The sequence below is a fragment of the Diadema antillarum genome, unplaced genomic scaffold (genome assembly GCF_040938485.1).
Source record: "Diadema antillarum isolate AM-2024a unplaced genomic scaffold, OU_Dant_1.0 seq00000203_RagTag, whole genome shotgun sequence".
NCBI lineage: Eukaryota > Metazoa > Echinodermata > Echinoidea > Diadematoida > Diadematidae > Diadema > Diadema antillarum.
This window is the reverse complement of record NW_027271262.1, coordinates 1,288,193-1,314,976: the sequence shown is the minus strand read 5'-3', so window position 1 is coordinate 1,314,976 and position 26,784 is coordinate 1,288,193. Positions and strand designations below refer to the sequence as shown.

General features: G+C 39.3%; 2 protein-coding genes across 2 annotated transcripts in view; one reads left to right on the top strand and one right to left on the bottom strand.

Moving 5' to 3' along the window:
- Positions 1 to 25,310, top strand: part of LOC139728839 (calcium uniporter protein, mitochondrial-like) — a 70,029-nt gene extending 44,719 nt beyond the window's left edge. Inside the window, exons 4-8 of the mRNA XM_071639775.1 lie at positions 2,088 to 2,192; positions 21,118 to 21,278; positions 22,403 to 22,606; positions 23,919 to 24,035; positions 25,146 to 25,310. Of these exons, the coding sequence (XP_071495876.1) occupies positions 2,088 to 2,192; positions 21,118 to 21,278; positions 22,403 to 22,606; positions 23,919 to 24,035; positions 25,146 to 25,241 (683 nt within the window). The 3' untranslated portion in view covers positions 25,242 to 25,310. The remainder of the gene's footprint in view (positions 1 to 2,087; positions 2,193 to 21,117; positions 21,279 to 22,402; positions 22,607 to 23,918; positions 24,036 to 25,145) is intronic.
- Positions 10,219 to 14,620, bottom strand: LOC139728845 (tigger transposable element-derived protein 4-like). The gene is made up of 2 exons (XM_071639785.1): positions 14,558 to 14,620; positions 10,219 to 12,360 (listed from the first exon to the last, which is right to left on the bottom strand). The coding sequence occupies exon 2, from the start codon at positions 12,253 to 12,255 to the stop codon at positions 10,219 to 10,221; it is 2,037 nt and encodes a 678-aa protein (XP_071495886.1). The 5' UTR covers positions 12,256 to 12,360; positions 14,558 to 14,620.
- Positions 25,311 to 26,784: the final 1,474 nt, after the last annotated feature.

The following is a 26,784-nucleotide window of genomic DNA, read 5'->3' as shown; positions in this document are numbered from 1 at the left end:
CCTGATTGTACAAAACAAGTAAAAGCTTCTGCAAGGAGCAATCTTCCAATCAAGTGACAAATTTGGCCATTCCAGGGTCCTGGTCCACAGAAAACTGTAATGTGTATTAAAAGTTTCAGACACTAAAGAGTTTTGGTATATCCATGTGATGTACAATTCTTTATGGATGTACATTCATCATTCAAATTATGGCCAATTCATTGTTCCGATAAAGGAGTATCCATGTATGAAAAATAACAATACATTTTATTGCCATTCAGAATGACTAACATTCATGTTGTTGTCAATTTGTTCCCATTATTTCGTTCCAATTTTTACTTTTGAAAACCTCCACTTCTTTGAGGCATTGAATTTAAATTGTCACAGACTCAATCTTTTCATTTGAGATGAATTCTCTCTGTGCTCATACAGCATATTGTACAGTGTGATTCTTGCAAGCAATATTGCAGTATTGCGAAACACTTTTATGTGGACTAGTTGTAGCAGCTGATTTTTAGGGATACATTTGTGATCCTTACCCACCTTCTATCAAAATTTCCCTTTGTTTGATATTATAAGATCAGCATAAATGTGTAGGTTGCTTAGTTCTTGCAACAAGGGACATGCACTGGGGTTTCTGCTACAAATTTCCATTATATTTGATATACGTAGTGGTATTCTGGATGTTTCTTTGATAGCAAAACCATGAATGGAAAGAAGTTGACAATCTACTTTGAATTGAGTCATAATTTTTGCATGATAATGTCAAGCACTTAAATGCACATGATACATTAATACAGGGGGAAAAAAGCTGCAAATTCTTACATCGGGTGGTTAACCAGTATGTGCAAGCACCACACTGGAAATCAAGCTGTATATTTCTTGTAATTAACTGGTTGTGTCATTGTTGCCCTTGCACTGTTAGCATACAGACATACTGTAGTGCCATCAGTAGACTGCCGTCGAGACTTGGATTGGTGATGAGTTTGCACTGCCCGGGCAGGGGTGATTGAGGGGGCTGTTCGTGGGCCGGTCCGTGCATGGCCTTTACAGCTGTCTGTGAGGTGGCTGTGCGGTGTCAAAGGGATTTACACCCTGGCATCTGACTGACGCTGATCAAATTTGAACGCAGCTGTAAAGTCTGACACAGGGGGATATGTTTCACATGCTGCTACAAAGGGGCAATTAACATTTGCAATATAACGTTCTTCCCTTTTTGGGGGGATGGGGGTAACATTTTTCTTTTCTATCTGGCTCATGGTAAGCTTTCTAAAGCTTCATGTGTATGGAAAAAGGGTTGCCATTAGGGCTACTGAGAGAGGGAGCGAATTGGAGGGGGATGGAGGTGAACTTATTACTGGGCCCTGTTTCATATGGCTGTTCGTAAAGTTACGGACGACTTACAAATGACTGGTGATCAGTTTTGATGTGCTATTATAGTATACTTGTTGGAATTTCCATAATTCATCACAAGAACTGATCACCAGTCATTATTAAGTTGTTCATAACTGCTTTATGAAACACCTACCTAGTAAGTACAAAGGGAGCTTTTCCATTTTATGGTCATGAAATTGTGCAATAAAAAAATGAAAACAATGAAAGCTGCCTCGGATGCGGAACAGCACACTGCATGCAGAACCTGTACAGAAAAAAAAAAATGAAGGATACGTTTAATAGAGTTGTATGGCAGTCTTTGCTTTTACTTTGTGAGATTTACAGTAGGACTTGTTTACTAGTTAACTAGTACCAAGAAAAAAAAATGCAGTTCTATTAGAGGCAGTGAAATTCTGGTATACTTCAAGTAAAAGGATTGAATTTTTCATGGGAATTATTATACTTTGACTACTGGTATATTCTTTTCTGCAAAGTTGACTAAAAAAAAATAATGAAAAAGAAAAAGGAATTACACATGAATACAAGGGGGGGGGGAGAAACAGGATTTTGTTCTTTTGGGGGGCTGTGAGTAAAACAATTTCACCTCATGTGACTATGACCTTACTGTATTTCTGCAGGTGTTGTTTACTTTCACTGGTACATCAAAAGCAAGCTGTCACTTGGTATCAATGCCTAAAACATTTCATTTTCTTCTTGATCTTCCTTGCTTACAGATAACGTGAAGGTGGCCAGGTCAACGAGTATAGATGTTCTAATGAGGAATCCCTTCTCCCTAAGGATAAATGAAGATACCTTCTTTGTGGAACCGCCAGAACTTGGTAAGGTTATCCCCCTGCAGGAATGCTTGTTAAAATATTTGGAGATCCTGGTCCTTGCCCAACGTGTCCAGTTTTGTTAGATCTACATGTAGGTGGATAATTCTCTGTATCACCAGTACCTGGATGCTGCGCTATGAGCATCACCTTAGATGCATCATGGGATAGCACAAGGGACAAACTCGCCCTGGTGTGGCAGCGTATACACTCATGTTGCATTCCATCTTTATCCAGGGGTATTTTTTTGTTCAAGATTTTGTTGCTTTCCATCATGTGACCAGCACATTGAAGCTTTGCAGTCGAGAACCATGACTCTAGTGACCGCAAAACAGTAAAATTTTGAAAAAGTTTTGAACTCCTTTTTAGCTTCATTCTAACTGAAGAAAAAAAAGCAGCAATGAAAGAAAAGCAGATGGAAATAATTGCCATGGAAACTGAGACACCGCAAGCCAATCGGAAGCGACAATGCTCCCAAGGAATCCTACGATGCATCTGTGTCAGGGCTCTGCAGCATGGGCAGAAGTTTTTTTGCGCATTGGCGATACCGAGAATTGGCTCTTTTGGTCCAAATTCACGAAGGTGGTACAATCTTGTCCATGGTTTAAGCCATGGACAAAGACCAAGGGGTGCCAAGTGTCGCACTGAATATTTGTTATGAAATCAGTCATTTCGGCGATGAAATGACCATTTCATTAACAAAATTATCATTTCGTCAACGAAATGTTATCATTTCATTACAAAATAATAATTTCATCAATGAAATGACTGATTTTGTAACAAAATATTCCATGCGACACTTGGCGCTCCATTGTCTTTGTCCGTGGTTTAAACCATGGACAATATTGTACCACCTTCGTGAATTGGGCCTTTGTGCGTGTCTGATACAAACTTGTAGGTTTAGCATCTGAGAGCCTCTAATTACGGCATTGTTTTCCATTTTGTTCATGGAACATTTGTGAGTGTGAGAAATCTGTAATTCTCTTGTTCACCGGGCAATCATTTTGTCTGAGTGGCAGAATACCTTCAACAATTCTTTCATTAAGTGGGGAAAGGGGAATGCAGCATATTTTGTAAGGTCTTTACTGTTACAATTGGCTACTGCCCTCTGTAGTGGTGTCATATCCTTGAGTGGAATCTCTTTTCTCACCAAAAGCCTTGGTATCATTATTTCATATTTCAGGTAATATTTAGATATGCTGCGTATGTTGATATGTATGCATGTATGCATACCAAGTATGTCTGCATGCATGCATGAATAATCATTAAAGCATTGCTAAGACAACTGGATGACATGTATAAAACACATCAGAGTGTGTTTACCAAAGTAATGAAACATGGAGTCTTGCAGCTCACTTACCGGTATTTTTAGGTAATATTTTCATGTATGCTGCATATGTGTACGTGTTCATACTTGTATGTATGCATGATGAAAGTATTATCAAGGAGCGCATCTTGCCATGTTTGAGAAGGAGGAAAAAAAACAGCCACAACGAAACAGTTTTCACATCATGGTTTGTGATTATCGCTTGTCTGCAGAGCTGCGAGATAATCAGCGCTAGTCAGGAGTTGGTGCGATGCACTATAAGATTGGGCTTCTGTCTGATGTTGATCACTGTCATAAATATTATCATCATGCATGGCCAATCAAGTGATTTACAACTCAATTTCTTCTGTGTTCCAAACATGTCTTCCATCAAAACATGCTATTTCTTTGTTTGGTTTTGCAGGTAAGGCTCATTTCAAATGTAGGGTAACCAAAAGTGATGAAGAATTATGCGTTTTGATTTGGTGAAACTGAGTTCCTTTTTTTTTGTCCACACAATGTGCTTTAAAAATTGAAGAAGTTTCCCTTGACACTGCCCACTTTACTTTTGCCTGCTTTACAATAGCTGTGCTTCTCCTATGTAGTCACATACCTTTAGTGTATCACACTTGAGCTTAGTTAGACATCTCAAATAGAACTTTAGTTCTCTGAAGTCTTAATCTGAGTGAGGGGTTAGTTTAAGTGCTGCACTTGTAATGAATTGCTCAAGGTTACCTCTTTTTGTGTCCTCAGTGTGGTAAAATAAAATTTCCAAAAAGTCCATAAAACATTTTTATCTGAGAAACTATAAAAATGAAGACAAATGAAAGGCAAATACTTGGTTTGTTCTTGGCACAGGTTGCATTTTGATATGCTCTATTCATATGAAGTCCTTAAAGCTCATCGATTGGTATTAACTTGCAAATAGCATCAAAAGTCACTGAAAGTGACATCTTCCTTTAGTCAGTTTGATTTTAAAATCAAATGCCATGGTGCAACGCCACAGTACAATGTTTTGCTGTCACCCAAATGCTGGATCAGTTTATCAGAAAGTGCACTTACAATATTTCGGGAAACCTCCCATTTGAATGTGAAAGGTCATCCCAACAACCATCTGTTTCTGGCTATGTTTGAAAGGAACACCGAAGTACAAGTTCCTCAAAGCAGTTCAGCCATAGATATTTAAAGATATTTTGAGTTTCTATTTAATCTGCTTTGAGAAAATGCAAAGAAAGGAGACCATTGATATGTTGGAGTTCAAGTTTTTCTGAACAAAATAACTTATGAGGTGCAAGTTTCTTCAATATGTCTCCCTCTACAAATTAAATTTGTTAAGATCACAACTGCTGATCTGTAAATTAACAAACATGTCAGAAAAAAGGAACCAGTGGGACTCGAACCTGTCATCTACTGCTTTCCGGGCAGCGACACTACCACCAGGCTGTCCCTGGTTGCCAGCAGTGACATGATGAACATGGAACAAATACCCAAGCTCCAAAATTCTGACATTGTTATTATGTTAAGTAGTCCAAGGCCTCCAAACTTACACCTAAACCTTCACCCCTCGGAATAATATCTTTCCTTCATAATAACATATGTTCAGTGTGTCACTTATTGCTGTGTTGAAGCTGACCGGTGTCTGATTTGGGAAAGTTGTCCACTTTTTAAGAATGATGCTCACTTGTGCAACGGTGCAAGAAGTCATGGTAAAATTTACCAGCAAACCTAGGTTGAAAAAACAAACAAACAAACAGACAAAACAAGCATAGATTCCCATAATAAGCAATATATCACACTTGATTCCACTGCATTTTCATGGCCAATGCAGTTTACTCCAGTTATAACAAAGTCCTTGGGATTGGCACTTTTCTTTTGTTATACCGAAATTTCATTATAACTGAAGAAATAAACAGTAAAAAACATAGAGATGCTGCAGCTTGAATTTTTATTTTGTTGTAACCGGAATTTTGTTATTACCGTGTTCGTTATAACGAGAGTGCACTGTATGTTAATGTGGTTATAAAACAAATTCATAAGTCCAGCCACCATACCACAACTACAGAATGCAAGCTCTTAAACTCTTTGTTTTCAGCATGGTGAAACACAGACACACAGAAATACACACAAGCTGAGCATTGTATTCTGAGAACCAAGATACGAGCTTTATTTTTTTTCTCTTCACAGTATTCAAGTGTATGTTTTTTTTAAAGAGAGAGAGCGAGTGATGAACATAGGATAATTACATGCATTAAACAATATCTGCCTTGTCAATCTATAGGCGTTTTCACATCAGCCCGATAAAAATCCAAGCTCGAGATATTTTCCAATTTCCCAAGTCAGAAAATAGTGTGCTATTTCGAAACATCGGGCTGATGTGAAAACGCCTAATGTATGAATGAGGAAAGCCAACCAGCTGATCTCTTCAGCTCTTTCAAATCTCTTCAGCTCTTTCAAATCTCTTCAGCTCTTTCAAATTCTTCATACAATGGTATACAATAAATTTTCTGCTACATCATGCACCGCTACATCATACAATGCATTATGTATCTGTATGGGACCACAAAAATGTACTGCTTCCAATTTGTACAGCTTCAAATTAAAAAAAAGAAAAGAAAAAAGTTTGCATTGTCAATGCAGGAATCAAGAAAACCAAGCAGCTGATATCTTCAACTCTTTCAAACTCTTCATACAACAACATACAGTGGAAACTCGATATAACGAGATGGTCGGGACCGAGTCATTTTCCTTGTTATAGCCGATATCTCGCTATATCAGTAGGCATGAAAGAAAGCATAACATAAAGACATTAATTTGCACATGTGGGACTACCCATCATCTTTCAATCAATACTGAGAACTTGATAATGTGTGTGAGGGAATTACTCACCTTTATGGGTAAGAAGACGTTTTTCGCCAATGAAATCCAATATCAAGAATGTGTTTCTTATTAATTGTAGATGTTGAATCTGTAAATCATATAGCTTGCGATTGTGTCAAGATCGTCAGTGGATTAGTACGTGGTTATGGTATGGGTGTGTGGAATGGTCTGCACAGTGCTGTGTGTGTATGTGACACATTCTGTATGTAAATTATGACTGCGTGTGTGTGTGAAGATGGGGAATTCCCTACGTAGAAAGCCAATCACAGCATCAGATTGCCTCACACCTGCTAAACGTCATGATGATCTATGGCCTGCCCACCACATTTTCTGCTTGTATCAGTGTGCGGGCACACACACACATACACGTACAACATGCGGTGCTAGCTAAAGTGCACTGAAGAATGTGTTTACAAGACAGTTTTTGGTGCATCGAGCTTTACAATCTCGGAAGGTGATAGCACAGGCGAAGTAAAACTTTACCCGAGGACGTTTTGCTTTACCTCGCTATAACAGGTTTGATTGGCTATGTTTTTCTTTGTTTGAAAGTCACAAAATTTATCTCGTTATAGCAGTTATTTCGTTATAGCCGATCTCGCTATAAGAGAAGCATTTTACATAGACTTGTGTGGAAGGAAATTTGGGACCGGGAAAATTTCCTCGTAATAACCGATATCTCGTTATAGCAGTGTTTGTTATACCGAGTTTTCCCTGTACAAAAAATTTTCTGCTACATCATGCACCACAACATTATTACATCACACAATGCATTATGAACCTGTAAGGGACCACACATATAAATGTACTGCTTCCAATTTGTATAGTTTCGAGAGAAAAAAAAAATAGTCAAGCTCGCCTAAGGCCACATAATGGGGACGGAGCAAAACATGTCAACTCCCACAGATGTTGATTTACGCATAAGGTGACAGAATGTCGACATACATACAGTGAATTTTGAAAACAGCAGATGCAGAGCGTAAATCATGCCATACTTTTGCAAATTACACGTAGAAAGCGGTATACACTGCGAATCGAGGTGTAAGAACTCTTCAGAGTATGGCGATAAAGAATTTGAGCAAAGAATTACAGACTGTATGTTGACGTGGGCAAGAGAATTTACCAATAATTCAACTCAGTTGGCACTAAAAATCATGTCAGCATATGTAAGTGAGCTGTCAACTTTAAATGTCGGCTATTAAGACAAGGAAATGTTCAAGAAGTAACAAAGGGAAAAATTAGGACTTTTCTGCCCTGTCAACTTGGGTGAGTTGTCCACTTAGGTGATTTGTTCATGACTTCAAAAAGCGCTACAAGATAGAAACATATTAGAATGTAATTTAAGTCAGTGCATCGATTGTTAATTACTACATAGTTTTGATTGCAGTGCAAAGAAGAAGTACCGTAACTAAACCAAAACTATAACAACACAGTGATCATACCAGACAACGTCGGTCCATTAATAGATTTTTTAGGTTTGAAGATACGGTGTCTTTCTCCAGTCTTGAAAAGTCAGAAAATCTGTAAAGTACTTTGATTATTTTCATTATGCATGAAATTTATTTGTATGTCCATGGTTGCATTATGTTGTACACAATGGATTTTCTTCCTTCATTATCAACCATGATTTGTACATGTGTACAAAAGGCTATGCATTGTACCTTGTACATGGAAACTGTGTTACAATGAGGCAGCAGAGACCACTGACTTTATACCTCCTTAGATGCAATATAATCAATACCTTGTAAAACATGCTGTGAAGACTCATTCGAACAATGTGAGATACAAATTGTGTAGCAAGATACCTGTTATAACAAGGAATTTTTTTACAGGTCCCCTTCCTTTTATGTTCTTTTCTTCTCTTGAGCCGTTCTCTTCCATTCACGTGGTTGTGCAGGAAAATTGTGCAAAGTGATTCCAAGTTAGAAATACAAGGAGCTTCCTGAGGAAAGTTTCAATGATTGAGTCATTAACAAAAAGTAATTTACTGGTCTTACAAGCCATGGCATGCAATGTCATTTACACGCACTTTGCATTGGAAAGTATCTCTATGCAACTGTTTGATCGCCTAAAGACACATTACATAATTTTAACCACTCCAGGCAAATTATAGTGAACATGGTAGTCGATGTAACAACAAAATTCTATTTGAAATAACAAATATGGCATTCTAGAGTGGTACTTTTAGAGTAGTTATCTGGTCATTAATTCACTGTTTGCATTCACTGTACAGCTGTAGGGGGAAAATGGGATCATAGCATTCAAAATGACCCAGATATTTACACTGCCGTTTTCTATAGCCCAGCCAGGGGCACAAGAACTCTGGCATTACTCTGACCAGTGGCTGAAACTGATACCTATTACCAAAAGGTTCTGGAAAAGTTCAGGGGAACCTCATGATGTGGAGTACTTTAAAGGCAGAACCGTATAGAAACCAGACATAATAGGAACACGTGTATGCAGATCATTTTTTGCCTTCTTTTTCTTTTATGATCATGGCAAGTTTCACTGCAAGGGTTTTGGTTCTGCTGAAAGCTTTTCTTCATACTCTCTTAATACATCAAAGGAGGACAAAATAACACATTTAACCACCCCAAAACATATTAATCAAAATGGGTCATCTGCCAACATGTCCTCATCGCTTTCTGTAGATGCCCTTTTCACCTTTTTGTGCATACACACAATCAATTTGAGTGATGTGAAATCATGTGTATGCCAACCCTTTGCAAAACAACACGTAAATCAACGCAGCCTGGGCCATGTACTTTGTACATTGTGTGCGGCCATTTGATCAGCACATTTAGCACTGAATTTGCGGCAGATGAGAAGCATGTATGTTTGTTTGTCAGCATACAGATTGCATCAGTGCCGTGAACATACTGCATTGAGTGATCCCTCAGGGCTAAATCATACTCAACATCACATTTCCATGCAGGAGTGTGCATACCAATGTCTGACTGCATGCTGCTCTGCTGCTTGCCTTTCTACTAACGCATTCTATTTATCAAAACTTTGTAAAGTGATGTTCTGTGATGTGTTGGGAGCCAGATACAATCTGTATTGCAGATGAAATTTGTAACGTTTTTGCCAAATTGCATCCCCCCCAAATTGCACTTATCAAAGCAAATCCCCCCACCCCCCAAAAAAGAGCACACAATCTGCAACAATGTTTCATACGAGTGTGTGCAGTTCGCTCATTTGATATGTAGATATATTCAGTAGAGGTCAGAGGTCATTACCGAATCCAAATATTGATTTTTTCTTTGTTGTTTTCCAATCCTAACTGTAATTTACATAGATGCACTCCCAATTTCAGCAATTTCAGCAATTCCAAAAACAAATTTCATTGAAACCTTTCAAAATTGTCAAGAAACGAGGAAGTGGAATGACACACAAGCAGTATAGCAGGTGGCATTGATACATGTACCTCATGCAAACTCAAACATTTGTGGACATTACTCACACACAAAATATGATTCTGATCTAGCTTCACTTTCATTTTTTTCCCTTTCTAAATCTGAGCTCAGCCCATTCCCGAAACAGGTTCATCCTAATCAATGTGCAGGCTACAAACAAACTGCCATTCCTCGAATTCTGATCATGTAATACATTTTTGAACCCATTACACAATTTAAACAAGTTTCATTCTAGTTTGAGACAAAACATTTAATTCAGGTTTGCAAGAATTTATGGCAAGCTCATGATTTATAACCAGATTTAATCCTCCATGTTATAATGGGTTCCCCTGTATTGTAAAATCTCACCAAACTACCGTACCAGGTATTTACAGGGCAAATCTCAATCTTTCTTTCTCATTTTGAGATAGTGTGAATTCTGTAACAGACTCAGGAATCACTCTGCCTTTAAAAGATGCTGACTGAGAATAAATTCCTGCAGTTTACCAAGGCTCTTGATAACTTCCATACCACCACCTTTGCTCAACACAAACTCCTGTAGGTGCTGGAGACTAGAAAGGGCTTCACTAACATTCACAGGAATGTGTGCCGTTTGAGCTGTGGTCGTCTCGCTGTCTTCTTCATTTGTGATGACCTCCTCTCCCGTGTCAATCCACGCATTTTCCTCACTGGACTCAATCTCCTCTGCATCCTCTTCCTCCTGTGCATGATCTGGTTGCTTGACCACTTCCCCGCTGTTTTCCGCTGCTGCTTGTTCACTCAGAACATGATTCACAATCTCTTCCTCAGAGTTAACATGGACGCAGGGAAGAGAGGTATCCACTGTCACGTATTGGCTGAACGTTAGTGTGCTGATGCCCTTTGTGTAAATGGCAAGCCTCTTCCATAATTGGATGTCGACATCGGAGGGAGTGTAATACAGTTCAGATTGTTTTGCTGTAGGATCTGAATGTGAGGAAGAAGCAGCCGTGCTTGGAGGTTCTTCATTGCTTGGAGGTTCTTCATTGCTGGGAGGTTCGTGGTTGCTCTGAGGTTCTTCCTCAGTTGTGTCAACAGGCATTCTGTCCAGTGTGGTGCTGCTGGGTTCTGCCTTACGGAACCGTGCCATGACGTATCCATCTACCAGGACAGATGGTGGCACCTGCAGCCACACCCAACCTATCAGTTCAGCAGCATGCTTGACAGTGATTGGCATCGCCTCTTGTTCAGCTTCATAGCTCTCTAGAAGTTGTTGGATCACGTGCCTACGATACATGGCCTTGAAGCATGTGAAACCCAGATGCATTGGATGGACTGTCCCGTTCATGTTCGGTGGAAACAAGTGCAGCTGAACTGATTTCAAATCAAAGACTGGAGGGTGGGCAGAGCAGTTGGTGACGAAAAGCAAGACCTTGCGCCCTTGCTCCTGGAAGATCATGTCCACCTCCCTCACCCATCTCTCAAAGAGAGTGGCATTCATAAGTGCGTGCATATTGGCTTTGTAGGTCACTGGAAGTATTGGTTTCTTCCTTAGGGATTGTGGGTGAGAGTACTTGCCGATAACAAGGGGCATCAACTTCTCGGTGCCATCCATGTTGGCACAGAGGAGCACAGTGAGGCGGTCTTTGCTGATGTTGCCGTGGCAACCGGCCTGGAATTCGCAGAGTCTGTCTGGCGTCAGGTGGTAGAGGAGTGCAGTCTCGTTTGCGATGAAGATGTCCCTTGGATTGTATCCAGCGGTGAGCTTTGGCAATGTGTCATCACACCACCTCTTTGGCAAAAGTGGTCTCCTTGTTTTGCTCCCTTTCTCGTTGCCCTTCAGTCCATGGCGTCCTTTAAAGCGCCACAACCAACCAGCAGTAGGGAGGAACTCGTTGTGCCCCATCATTTTTGCAATCTCTTGGGCCTTGGCCCTCACAGTTGCTCCTGTGACAGTGATATTCTGAGAACGCTTCTCCAAGTACCACTGCAGGACTGCTGCCTCAATATCACAGAAATCTGCATTGCGACATCTCTTCCTGTTCGGGAGATATTTGTAGACGTGGTATTGAGTCATCAGCTTCTCTCTGGCTTTCAAAATGCAGCATATTGTGCTGGAGGCCAGGCCGAACTGCCGCCCTACGTGGCATGATTTTTTGCCAGAATCGATTTCTCTGAGAATGTCTATCTTCTCTTGTAGGCTCAGGGACCGACGAGATTTTTTGGGTCTCATTTCTGCCTCCATTTTTGGGTCCATTCCTGGCTCCATGTTTGGGTCCATTCTTGGGTCCATGTTTGGGTCCATTCTTGGCTCCATGTTTGGATCCATTCTTGGCTCCATGTTTGGATCCATGTTTGGGTCCATTCTTGGGTCCATGTTTGGATCCATTCTTGGCTCCATGTTTGGGTCCATTCGTGGCTCCATGTTTGGGTCCATTCTTGGCTCCATGTTTGGGTCCATCCCTGGCTCTATTTTTGGCTCAATTGTTAGGTCCATTCTTGCAGAGAATGACATTAACTAGGATGGACGAGCAGTGGTGCCTCTCAATGCAGGTTGTTGGTAGATGTTGAGCCTTGCTTTTTCTTGTCCACACCCACACGTTATACAGGCAAGCTGTTTCTGTGATCAAGAGAATAGAAAGGTCATACACGTTATTCATGATAATCATGCTTCAGCAACTAAAACACGCACTATCAACTCTCAACCACAGGGTACTTCAAAGACAAGAGTTTTGAGTAAGGAGTCTGTGATTGGTACAGCACCATGATTGGTACAGGCTAGTCTTCTTGGACACGCTGAAGCTAGTGAATAATCCATAGCCTTGCATGAATATCATGTTTGAAAAATGTAGCCTATTACCTCTTCATATTGAATAGGGCAGAACAGACCACGTAGCTCCACTGAAAGATTTTGATCTCCATAACCCCAAGTTGAAGTAGATTTCAAGCTGGAAATTAGCAAGCATGTTACGAGGCAGTCCTCACTTTGAACCGTTATTTACCAGTTGTTGCGCACTGAATGGTAAATAGTCATGAATAGCCCATTTACTAATGACTAGCAAGCTTACAGAAATATTTAAATAGCCTTTGCCACTAGCTGACGCGGTGCAATGATTTGTACAGCTAAAGCTGGTAGATGCAATCTGCACGTCAAGTATGTAGATTCTGATGGGTGATAACGTTGATGCGTGCAAATAAATTTGAATTAAAAAAGTGGTATTATTACACATGTACATGCAAATTTATAAATGAAGTTGTGTTATTGCGCATACAAATCATGTGTGTGTACAAATCATGTGTGTGTACCAATCAAGGACGTGCTGCTTGAAACATGACACTATAAAGGTAACATATTTCAATACCATTTTTTTCACTTTCAATTTGTTTCAATGTAATTGCTAACAATGTAATATACTATATATATGTTTATAGATTACATGATACACCTGTATTATGTATACAGTATGTCCCCCCAAAAAATTTCAATCAAATGTTTGCATTGATAACACCTAATATGATTAAACTGTGTAAATGCTATTCAGGGTCTTAAAATATAACATCTTAGCTCTATTTTGCAGAAAAACCCATTCAATTTGGTTAAGCAGTCACAGAGAAATGTGAAAAGTTGTAAAGCATGTCATGAGTCTGATGCTTCCAAGTTTAGCACTTTGATGCATTTGTGTGTGAATACAATAGACAGAACTTGGAGGGAAGAGATTCTTGACATCCTCTACAAAATTCCTCATTTCTCTTTGACCACTGAAGCAAATCAAATGGGGTTTTCTGTAAGATATGGGCAGTGAGTTATAGTTTCATACCCTGAATTTGTATTTGGATTGATTCACTTTTTTTAAAGATATCATTGCGGAGGGTCCCGTTGTATTTTTTTTTTTTGACATACGGTATTATATATGTTTTATATATATACATATATTACATATGTAATATCTTAACCCATTGAGGATGAGTCCTGCAGTATACTTGGGCAGGGGTCTATTGGAAATGCATATGTTGTAGCAAAATCAGTCCATCCTCAATGGGTTAAACATGAATATAATTTAGAATGTCATTGTATTTGCACAAAATGTTTTAAAACATACACTCAAGACTGTATCTATTTTGGAGCTACCATGTCTAGTGCAGAAACAGTAAAATGTATCAAACATACAATGTATAGGTGCACTATGTACAGTACTCTAAAGTGTAAAAATTCACATATGAGCTACGTAAGTTGAAAGTCTTTTCAAATTCCAGCTGGCCTATTAAAAGCAGCTGAAATGTGTTGGTAATCAATCTACCAGGTATTCTGGCATAAGTTGATTTAAAGCAGGCCTTCATTTAGAAGGCTGTCTTTAGTTTTTGCCTGTCTGGAGCTCTAGCTAGTTCTGAATTCAGTATTGGGTGGGGGGGGGGAGCATTTCATGGAACATTTTGTCTGACAAAGTTGTTGGACAAATTTGCTCTCAGCCAATCAGATGCAAGGATTTCAGTAGCTTGTAACAGTTTGTCAGAAAAATATGCGACCAAAATGCTTCATAAAATGCCCCCCTGGTCAGTGTTAAATGCATGCACTGTTCGTTTACTGTACACACAATTCTATCAAGCAAGACCAAATTCCCTTTCTACATGCGAAGACTTGTAAGTTGCCACAAACTAAACATTAACATAAACCATCAGCAGAGCTTGCAATAGTATCATAGCTTGTTACAGTATTTTATGGATAGTGCTATGCCCTTGCCTTTATTACTAGATTTCCTATCACTACACACAGTTTGTTGCAGTCAATCACTTGTAGTACATGAGAAACCCTCACTCACCACAGCCAGTATTGTGTACGCACACGGAAGAGCAGTCGGCACACTATAGCGGTAGTCCTCACTATACACACGCATTCACAATAGCCGTAGCTGTCTTCAGCCGAGTCGCTGTGTGCACAATGGAACCCTGTCTGTGTAGGTAGAAGCTTGCTATATGAGAGAGAGTCCAGGATGACAAGAGAAGCTCATTAACATATTTCCAGCTCGCTGCATGGGGACAAAAAGGTCCAGAACACACTGTCTAATGTCAAATCTACAGCCACCAAATGACAGGATCATTAATTATGCAGTCTTTGGACATGACCAGCTGCTGAACAATGTGTTTGTGTGTTTGCAGATGCACCTATAAGACAAGCATGTACACACAGTGTACATCACACATTGCCTGGATTCAAATACACACCCAGTGCATTGCATGAAACATACTGGACTGGTGCCTGTGTGTGTGTAGTCAGCTCAAGCAGTGAAGACAGCACACACAGGATATGCTCATGTTGTATCTCAGTCGTGCTAGTATACATGGGAGGGGAAAACGTGAAAACAAACTTTTTAGGCTGTTTTCTACCCAATCAAACTGGTTTTGGTCTTTGTATAAATACTGATATTGGTCATATGCTATTTAATATCAGGCTCTTTAGTATTTCTCTGTCAGTTATCTGGTCTAGTTATTATACCCCCGCCAAACGAAGTTTGAAGGGGGTATATAGGAATCAGCGGACGGTCGGGCGGTCGGGCGGTCGGTCCGTTGTAAATCTTGCGTCGCGAACTACTTCCTCAGTTTTCAACCGATTCCCATAAAACTTGGCACAGATGTGTGCCTTGGGTTGTAGATGTGCAAGACATATTTTTTGACAGTACCCAAAAGTACGTTGCCATGGTAACGGCATATCATGGGCAAAAATGGGTACAAATCTTGCGTCGCGAACTCCTCCCACAGTTTTTGATCAATTTTTATGAAATTAGGTACAGATGTTCATCTGAATATGTTAATGTGCAAGACACATATTTCCGCAGTGGCAAAAAGTGTGTTGCAATGGTACCGGCATGTTATTGGTAAAATATAGGGCAAAATGCTTCATGGCAAAACTGCTTCATCAGTGTTCTTCCAATTCTCATGGAATTCATATTGAATGTTTGTCTTAGGATATAGGTCAGCATGACACATTTCTTGACAGTGACAAAAAGTATGTTGCCATGGTAACAGCTCACATATTATGAGCCAAAATGATGGAAAATTTTGTGTTGCAAACTACGTCCTCAGTTTTTGCCCAATTTCCATGAAACTTGGTACAGATGTGTGCCTTTGGTTGTAGATGTGCAAGACGCATTTTTCGACAGTATCCGAAAGTATGTTGCCATGGTAACGGCATATTAATGGCAGAAGATCAAGGAAAGATCTTGCGGATTTAACTACTTCCTCAGTTTTTTGACCAAAGCTTATGAAATGTTGTTTTGAACAAAGCTTATGAAATGTTGTTTTGACCAAAGCTTATGAAATGTTGTTTGGCGGGGGTATAACCAGTCGCTGTAGCGACATTTCTAGTTTAATTAGGTGCATGTATGTTGAAAATTAAGAGTTTTGTAGTAAATGAGATAAAGTTGCAAATATCATTAAAAGAAAGAGAAATATAAGCTTCGTTATTTCCATGAAATCGAAAGGTCTGAAATTCAACTTTATGTTTGATGAAAATTAATTATTCCACAAAGATAGGCTTTTTTTGATTTAAAAAAAAAAAAGATGTTGCAAGTTGTTCTCATGCACAGATCCATAACATCACAGAGATTTTAGAATGACAATTTGTAATCTTACTTCAAAGACACTTGTCAGATTATTGACACTAAATTATGTCACTTAGAAGTTCGAGAGACATTTGCGAAACAAGATATCTTTACTTGGACAGCAAACCCTGAAATACAGCAAGCATCTCACGATTTTCATGGATCGTTTTTTCACTTGTAGAGTGTCTAGATAAGCTGTTGCAGGTGACGGTCCCCTCCTGATTAAAAAACAAACAGACAGACAAACAAACAAACAAACATACAACCCCCCTATATTTATGAAAAGAAGGGAAACGAATCCCAAATACACAATACACAATTTAGTGGATTGAGTAAATGCAATATGTTAGTATATAGGCCTATATAGAACACATCAGTGGAATTTGAGGAGATTCAGACAATTTATATCTGCCTCCATTGCTGAATAAGGAAAGTGCAACACTTTGTGATATCATGCATGGATGAGATTATTTATAAAAGATCAATCACTTTTTAGCATTCTAAAAGAGCACTTGACTTGTAGCTTTTTTCAGAAAGCAGGGGGGAGTAATTCTACCTTTAACATTATGTCAGTTACAGGTTGAAGGAATATGTACTTTTCATAAAAAATTACATTTTGTGGTATTCTCTTTATATTTTCCTAGTATTGTTTTTCATACGTGACATTGCAAACTGTGGTGGTCCTCTTATCCCAGTGATAGGGTCACCAAAATTGTACAAATCCATAACTTTTCTTCAACAGATTGTCTGGTTTTCCCTGTGTTCTGCTATAATATTGCACTCTGCATTCACTCAACATTTATATTTGTCCCCCCCCCCTTAGTAAATCTACTGTATACGCTGTTATTTTCGCGAAAGAGGAGGTCATAGACATTTTCGCGAGATGTTGTTTTCGCGAACTGATGCCGACGCTAATGTAAATACGCTATTTACCTAGCGCATGGAGACATTTTCACGTGCTGTTAAATTCGCGATCCAACTGAGATTCGCGAAATTCGCGAAAATTAGACCCTTGTGAAAATAACAGCTTATACAGTAATACTCAATAGAATTAGGAGTGGGTCCAGGGGAGGGGTAACTGGATGTGTATGAAGAAGAAAGTGAGAACAAAAAATAGATTGAGATGTCATGACATAACAACAGCAAAAAAAGAATAGCTCCTACATTTTAATATTTTTTGATAGTGGACTCTTCGACCAAAAAGATGAGGACCTTTCAAAGTCATTCAGTATGCTTGGCCAGCTCACCATTCTTTTTTTTCACGTATTTCATCTTTTTAAAGGGGACTTTCCCCTAAGTATGTATGATCAGAAAGGTAGGAAAGTCTGTAAGGAAGTTTACCTTTGAGCTGGCCAAGAGAGAGGGGCCATCAAGATCATTCAAATCCATGGCAGACCACAGGGTGAAAGGTGGCGTAGGCTTTGCGGAATCCAATTTCCTTCCCTTTTGCAGGGGTACACTGTAAACTCATTTTCATGCCTCTTCAACCTGCACACATTCCTTATTTGAAATGTTTCTTTGTTTTTTTTTTTTGTTTTTTTTCTATTGTATTTCTTATAATGCACTTTAGTAGTAGCTATTCTCTTCAACATGATACTGATAGGCATTACCTATGCTCATGAATATCCAACATGCACCAGCTCAGAGGAGGTAATATGAGAGGGAAAAACTCAAGCAAAGCAAAGAGGACAAGATAGTTATGACAAATATGTAAGAGGAAAAGAATGTTTGATTCTATCGTGCTCTTGTATGTTAGCAGAGCCAGAATATGTCATGTTATCTTTAGAATAACTATGCAATATGTAACAAAATTTGTGGGAATTAGATTTCTTTTAGAAGACTCTGGTACTTGGAACTTTTGATACCACAAAAGCTTCTTGATACAAGCGCTGCTGTTCGTGCCCTGAATCCAAAGATGTGACCTTTTGAAACCACCCAAAAGTTTCCCTAAGAACGTGACACAGCCTTGTTTGAAACATGGAACACCGGGGTGTAACGTTGCGTCCCTCTCACTCATAAATGATGCATCACCATCGAACCTTCCGCTTGCGTTACAACTTACAAGAGGCAAAAAAGTGTAACTGCCATACAGCCATACCTTCTGGGTGCAAGGGTGGCCTAGGTAAACTGTTCTTATTCATGGTTGTTTATTCATGAAATACTGCATGCATCAGTCATATTCTCATGTAATAGGATCTCAAATCACAGAAAGATTTTTTTTTTTCCATGGTCAGGCCTGGAAATATTTTTTTCTGTATCCATGCATCTAGTACCAGACTCTGGTGGCATGTAGAATGTGAATGTGGAAAGGGATTTTCCCCAAATCTTCAAATGTTTCTCAAAGAGCTAGATCCATGTAGATCTATGCAAACATAGAATTTGATTGAGCCAGATACACTTTGTATATTATGTAGATCTGTTTACTTACAGATGTATGTTCACGTATGCATTCGCTTGACCAGGGCACCGTTTCGTGAAAATTGGTAGACCTGAGAAGTTGTCAGTGTCTGACAATTTCAGTAAAATCCTTTGTTTTGATTGGCTGAGGAGCTGTGGTTGGTACTGACTTTTACTCTGGTGACTGTCAGAGACTGACAAAATGACGGGACTGACAACTTTCTTGAAACGGTGCCCTGATCTCCATATTTCAGATCATGCGTCCACCCCAGTGGGTTCTCACATTGTAAAAATAAGTAGTTCTGCAACTTGTTCAAATGGCAATTTCATAACACTCTCAAGGCTGTACTGTCTCAAAGTTCTATTGCCATTTTATGTGATTGTCTTGTCCATGTGTATGACAGGGTTACTCCCCTAGCTAGACATGACTTGATGATCACACAGATAATCGGGGAGTACCACACTCATGATCATGAGGTGATGTACAACCAAACTTTGCTGAAGGGCAAAGGTTAATTCATCAATCCATGATTGCATTTCTGTGAATGTTTCTCGAACAGTTGGGTGCAGTTTGATTGTGCGGGTCATCATAGTGTGCTTTAATAGGGAATGATCAGATTCAAGACCAATGCTGCGGAGGGGTAAAGGGTTCAAAAGGTGTGCCAGCTGTCATGAAATCTTGGTAGTCTTCAGTAATTTTAGATTCTGATAGCAAGGTATAGATTGCCCTTTTTAGACAGAGACAAAAAGTCTCTGAAGGTGCAAGATTGATCAATTAATGCCAGTAAATGTTGCATCAATTTCAGAAGGGCTTATTAGAGTTGAGATACGTGTACCTCCTTAAAATCTTGAGGAAACTTGTTTTATTTGAAAAAAAAAAATTATGATGCAAAGACTCGAGCTGAAGGAGGAAGTACACTGTAGTATTCACAATTGTTTTTATGCATATTTTTCTACTTTCATATGACACATGAATTCGGGAGGGAAGATGCCATCTCTATTTAGACTTTGTATTGTCCATTTTGTATAAGTGGTTAATCAGTGAATAGCACTGACATAATTTGTTTTCTACACTTATGTCCCCTTTTGGCATGGCAAGTATACTGACTGGTGAGCAAGGACATCATTTGTTGTTGTTGGTTTTTTTTTAAATGTCTTTCCTGATTCTTGGAAGACATGAAATGCCAATTGTATTCTTCACATGTGTTCTGTTCTGTGCGACATGTTGACCTTTGAGAAAGGATGCCATTTGTTTTCCATACTGTAAAACGAGGAATGTTCATGTGCATTTTAATTTCGCGAATTTCGCGACCGCCAAGATTCGCAAAATTAAAATGCACGCAAAAGTTCTTGTCCACACTATATGCGTTGAACGCCAGTGGCAATTCGCGAAAATTTAATGCCACGTAAAAGGGCGTCGGCTCCAATTTGCGAAATTTTCATGCCGCGAATATATCGTGTTTTACAGTACTTTGCAATCAGTTTTGCATCAGGTATACCAGCAGGTGAAGATGTCATATATTTTGCATATATATCCTTATGCTCAGTTTTGCAACAGGTATCTCAGCGAGTGTGGATGTCATTTGATTTGGGTATTTCATTTTCAGTTTTTTTCAACAGGCCACCAGTGGGGGGTGCACGTCACGAGACCGACACCCATGAGTCATATAGCTCACAAGTCATACAGCCCATGAGTTATACAGCTCACGAGTCATACAGCCCATTAGTTTGACACTAAGCTAACAAGGCCCACGAGACCGACACATTAAGTCCCGTGTTGTATCTGTCAAACTTGTGGGCTGTTTTTACCTAGTGTCAAACTCATGGGCTGTTTTTACCTAGTGTTAAACTCATGGGCTCTATTTGCCTAGTGTTGAACTCATGGGCTGTATGACTCATGAGCTGAATGACTCATTGACCTGTTTTCAATGTCAAACTCATGGGCTGTATGACTCGTGGGTGTCAGTCTCATTTGGATGACCCCACAGTGGGTGCAGATGTCATTTATTTTGCATATTCTAGGCTCAGTTTTGCAACAGATAACCCAGTTGGTGATGATATACTGTAAAAGTGGAAATTTTCGCGGTGTTGAAATTTTCGCGCATTTCGCGCAACCAGAAACTAGCACGAAAATAAAAGCACGCAAATATTTTTGCTTGTCATATGTTCCAGTAGTAGACGTTTTGATTCCGCGGAATTAAAAACACGCGAAACTCTTCTAACCCCGCCGAGCGCGAAAAATTAGTCGCGCGAAAATATCCACTTTTACAGTAGTGTATAATATCTCTTTACTGTTGCTAACTTGTATGACATGTAAACGTACGAGCGATGGTGTCATCATATATCTTTCCTTCTCGCTTCTCGTTGCATTCTCCGTACGACAGGCAAGCTGGTGAGTGAGGATGCGAGAACCCTGGCCGACGTGAAGTCGATGGTGTACCAGCTCTACTCCACGCTGCACGTAGAGCAACATCAGCTGGAGAAGGAGACCGTACTACGAGGCAAGCTGGAGCAGCTACAGGTGGAGCTCGAACCATTAGAGAAGGTAAAGTCTGGCTGGCTGGTTAGCCGGCTGGCCGACCCCCAAGGGAGGGAGTATGAGTGCAAATAAACTTTGAAACTCATGTGCACATAATCTTTTCATGTTGGGCCAATTCCAGTGAACTTTACATAAAATATCATGTTTGTTTTGTTTTATTTTTAAATAAAGTGCCATATTTCCCAAGATATTTGCATGTTATTATCTTTTTCACAACAGGGGCGTTTCAATGTTTTTGATGTCTGTGACATTATTCCCGAAGGTTTTGCTATGAGCTTTGTCATATAGCAATATTATCTCGTAAGGTTCAGGTGGGTACCATGGCCTGCTGCCACCCATGGCCCTCCTCCACGAAGAGCAATATGTCAAATTCTGTTTATCAAGTGCTGCTGTAGCCAAATTTGGGCAGTATGATATTCTTTAGTGGAGTATAGTAACACTTGTCCTGTGGTTGTCTCAAGGGCACAAATGAGAGACAAAAATAAGCTCTTGATTTGGATACAGATAACCAACAAGCAGAATGTTTTTGTTTGTTGTTTGTTTGTTTTTCTCTCTCTTTCTATCTACACTTGGCAGAATATCTTGTATTTTGCCCTTGTTCAAAGTTATATACTTTCAATAGCAGGGCCCCATGCTATGCGGATGTGAGTAGTAAATCCACTAGTTCAAATGGCTTATATTTGAAGAATAATGCAACATGGCTTTTGACCAGTCAATAGTTTGTAGTTTTCAAAAAAAAAAAGAAGAAAAAGAAAAATCTTTTTCAAGTTTAAAGGATAACATGGAATTCTTATTTGCCATAAATTTTTGATGAAACAAACAGTCCTGGTGATGTGTCCTGTACATATCAAGCATTCGAGTATGGTATATTATCTACAATGTCCACCATTTAAAAAAAATTCTACATCTAGACTGAGCTGCAGCTAGTAGTGAAAATTTTTGCTATAATGTCTTTGAGTGTCGTAAAACATTAAATTCAAAGTGTATAGTTTTGCCAGTGACGTCTGTAGATGTGAAACATTCCATATATCAAACCGGCTTTCCAAAAGTTAACTCACATTTCCACCCATGCCCTGTGCTCCCCCTCCTACCCTCCACTCCCCCCCCCCCCCCTTCTTCTCCCTCTCCAGTTGAAGAGTGAACTGGACCTGAAGGCCAAGAAGAATGCCAGCATGTGGGTGTGGGGAGGGTTGGGCTTCATGTCCGTCCAGTTCGGCCTCCTGGCCCGCCTCACGTGGTGGGAGTACTCCTGGGATATTGTTGAACCCATCACATACTTTGTCACCTACGGGTCGGCGATAGCCGCCTATGCCTACTTCGTGGTCACCCGCCAGGTGAGCCTCACTTTAAAATATCTATTTGTGACCCTGCATCATGAAACCAACAAAAAGTCGCCAGACATGGAATTTTAGTTAAGGGCAGATTCTAAAAGAGCAGACTCTAAGCTTTAGAATGATGTATAACTCAATTCAAATGGACTCTCCTAAACCTGTCTAGATAGTGGAAAGAAAGCACACACTCTGGAAAAGTGTTAACTGAGAATAGAGGCTGTGAAGTACAGGGTCTATTCAAGCGTTTTAATCTTTACCAAGCTGTGCTAGCAGTGTGATGAATGGGACAAAAATCAGGATGTAAACCACGGGAGCACCAACAATGACGGGATTATCAGATTAAGCTGAAATTCAGCATGCTTTATTAAAACATTCTGTCCATGATTAATGCCAACTTTCAAAGCAGTAGCATCATCCTTCTTAAGTTATTAGAGTTGAAAGTGAAGAGTGTGTACAGGGTTTTTAAGAAATGAAAAGGGGACTCTTTAAAGACACACCTAATCACACTCTTCTATAAAAAAAGTGTTCAAGAAAAACTGCTAAAAACATAATTTCCTGTTTGTTTTATGATCCCAAACTTAATCATAATGTAGAAGAAGACTTGCTCTTTCAGAAAATATGAAAAACTTGAGATTGGCTCAGTTGACCCATTTCACAGATTTTCAGTCCTCAAACAAAATCAATGCATGTGACATTTTGTTGGTTTTGTGATGCACGGTCACATTTTTATCTGGCTTTTAAATAGTTTGCTTGTTTACCACAGGCTATTCTGAGCCAACTTGGAAAGAGGGATATGCAGCCTATATGTGTATGTAATCAGCTTTTTATTGTTGTCATATGAATTAATTCAATGAATTTGTATGAACATGCCCCATGTTAATTGTTTCCTCAGTTATGTCCTGGCCTTTTCCTATGTATTTCTCATATATTCTTTTGCTTTGTTTGATTTGAACAAAAAAAAAAAAAGATGATATATGTTGTTTGTAATCCATGTCGCTTGGCCAATGGTTATAACGGCGTTATAATTGAATCTGCTTTTTTTGTCCACAAGTAGCAAACAGTAGTAATATGTAACTTCAAGTTGCAAAGTGAAACAGAATAAGATAGCATGTTCTTATACCGGGTATTAGAATTACAGTTTAACAAAATAATATGACAATCTCACACAAAGTGACCACCTAATGAATAATGGCTATTAAGAAGAGAGAGAGAGAGAGAGAGTAAAATCCTGTGAGGCTCAGAATTGTAATCTTTGGCATACCTGTCAGTCACACAACTTAACATCTCAGTGGTTCCTTTTTGGTCTTATCCACAGGAATTTCTCTACCCGGATGCAAAGGATCGCAAGTACTTAGTCCTGTTCCACAAGCTATCCAAGAGGAAAAAGCTGGACGTCGAGAAGTACAACCAGCTGAAAGATGACATTGCTCAGGTACTGGAGGATAATCCCGTCTTGCCCGGAAACTGTGATGAGATGGAGCTACATTATTGTATTACAGAGCACTGTCCATATCATACGACATATTTTGTAAATGATTTATCAGTGGTCCATATAGCCGTGTGTCGTGTATTGATGGTTCAAAATGTGCGACAATAAAAAGGCTTTTCTCACTGGCAAGATTTGACCTTAGCCCCAGCCGTGGATGGGACTAGGGGCTTCCCCCCCCCCCCCCCTCCCTTAAGCCACACTCATTTCTGCTGTAGTAAAACTTGACACTGTTTCTATTCTTGCTAGCTTTTAAGAAAAGAGAGTATAGTATTTGGGTTTTTTTAATGTAAAAGAGGGATAAATGTTACAATATTTCCTTTCCCAACGAGATGAATTTTGTATCTATTCTGATGAAGTCAGTGTAATTGTAAGTTCTCATAATTTCTGTGTTTCCCCTTTTAAAGTTGGCTTTCTTGTCAATAGCTCTTGATGTTAGTGTGTATAAATGCCTCGATGTCTTGGTATGTAGCTGTATGTGCTGCATGCGCACAAAATGCACGTAAGAGGGACATCAAAGATTTGTAAATGTCACACAAGAATGTTGTGTGTTCATGATGTATTAATTGGTCTTGAGGGAGATAATTATGGAAATATATCGATTGAGCCAGGTAAATTTTGCATGACTTGAAGACAGCAGAAAATGAAGGTTAGCTAGTGTTTTGTATGTGAGTCACACTAAACTGTCCTGGGACACATGTAAGATCATATAATTGCCATTCTTATTGTCAGTACCAGTGTTATTATGATGATGATGGTAATGATTATAATGGTCATTATCATTGATGTTATGAAGTAATAGTATTTAGAAGTAATAGCCAGTATCTTTAACAGTGCAGTTGTTGTTTTCATTCATAATGTTTTCACTTTTATAAGTCTTGTTCTTAGTAGTGTTATTACTTCATTAAATAATCATCATTATATTGACGAAGCATCTCGCGACATTACAGAGTGTGCTTATTAAATAAGAAATGAGACAAATCACAGCTCTATGAAAGATAGTGATGGCTTTGTCCAAACTTACACTCAAGTCATCTCATTTTTCTCCCTTTTTAGGTGAAAGCCGACCTTCAGCGGCTACGTGACCCCTTGACCCTTCACCTTCCCATCCCGCCGGAACCAAGGGAGAAGGTAGAAGAGGAGGAGTTTTAAAGGGAGAGGCGGAGCAGTAAGGAGGAGGATGACCCTCTCCAACAAGACCAAATTTATCAAGGAACATTATTCACCAGAGCTTAGTGGACACTTTACATTGCTTTAACCTGTCAGCTCGACATATTAATCAATGATTTTGTGCTAGAGTGATTGTATCAATTGCTTCTTTTCCAGAGTGTATGGAAGGTTTTGATCCATGAAATTTTTTGATTTTACCCATTTTTACCTGATCTGAATTTAGACTTATATGATCGCGTCATTTTTTCCTCTTTTTTTTTAAGTCCTTGCTCTTGCTTAATGCTGATTATCGTTGGTCGTTTATTAATGGTTTGTAATCTATAAAGCGCCATCATTTGAATGGACTGGAAGACTAGTATGTGTAAAATGGCAGGGTGTTTCAGTTAGATCTGAGTAGCAAATCGGGAGTGGCATCTAAGAAGCGAAGAGTTCACTGAGCGTTAATATTTCACACCAAGTCTTTTGTTTTATGTTCCTATTTTTTTTTTGGGGGGGGGGTGGGGGGGTGGTGATTTAATGAATTGAATTAAAAAAACAAAAATCAGTCGCAATCTACTTCTCAAAAATGAATAATCGAATGGAGGAATACACTAGGGTACCATATAATTTTTTTTTCAGTCTTTCCTTTGATGTTTTAATTGTGAATATTTCTTTCCTGGTATTGTTAAATCAAAGGTTAGATTTAGAGAGTGTAGTATGTTGAAAATGATCCCAGTGACAGAGGGTGGGATGAGCGTATTCGATAGTTTTTGTGAACAAAGAGAGAGAGAGAGAATGTGAGAGAGGAAAAAAAAAGAGATACATGTATTCAGGTGTAAAGTTAGAAGTAAAGTAGAGTCATGTGTGTGTCTCACCTTGTCAATCGACTTGAGGAGGTTACTCACTTAAGAGAGGCCCTTTTCTTTTCTTTTTTTCCTGATTTGCTTTTTGCGATGGGATTCCGGGAAGAGGGATTTTATTGACTCATCTAGGAGTCAATTGGTCTATTTGATTTTCTTTTCTCTTACACCGACACAGATATTGACTGTGTGAATGATTATGCAAGAATGATGTCCTTCTATAGAGTGTTCCAACTTTTTGAAGTCCGTACAAAAAATAAATAAAAACACCAAAAAAACACGCACATTAGCAAACAGGTGACTTCTACGGCAGCCATAGCATACTGTAAAGACAAGATTGCTGTGAAGCTGGAGCCTGTTTTGACCGCGACGGCTGTCCGCAGCGTGCTGCCGAAAGCAGCTGATGGACCGGCAGGCGTCTGCCCTATGCAGCTACTTATATTGCACCCAAAATGCCACACGTGCATTTTAACGTAACAGGGTATATGGCGTTTGCTTTCGAACAAACTTTGAGAGTAACGACGGAAAGTGCTGCGAATTCTTTCCTCTCTCGGCAGAGTTTGTGTGCATATCATTGTGTTCAACAGCTGTTAAGTAAGACTCGCTGCCTAACTTTTCCTTGTTCTAACTTCAGACATTTTTTTTTCTGGGTTGTTTTCTAATCTGCACATGCAGCAATTTTTAGA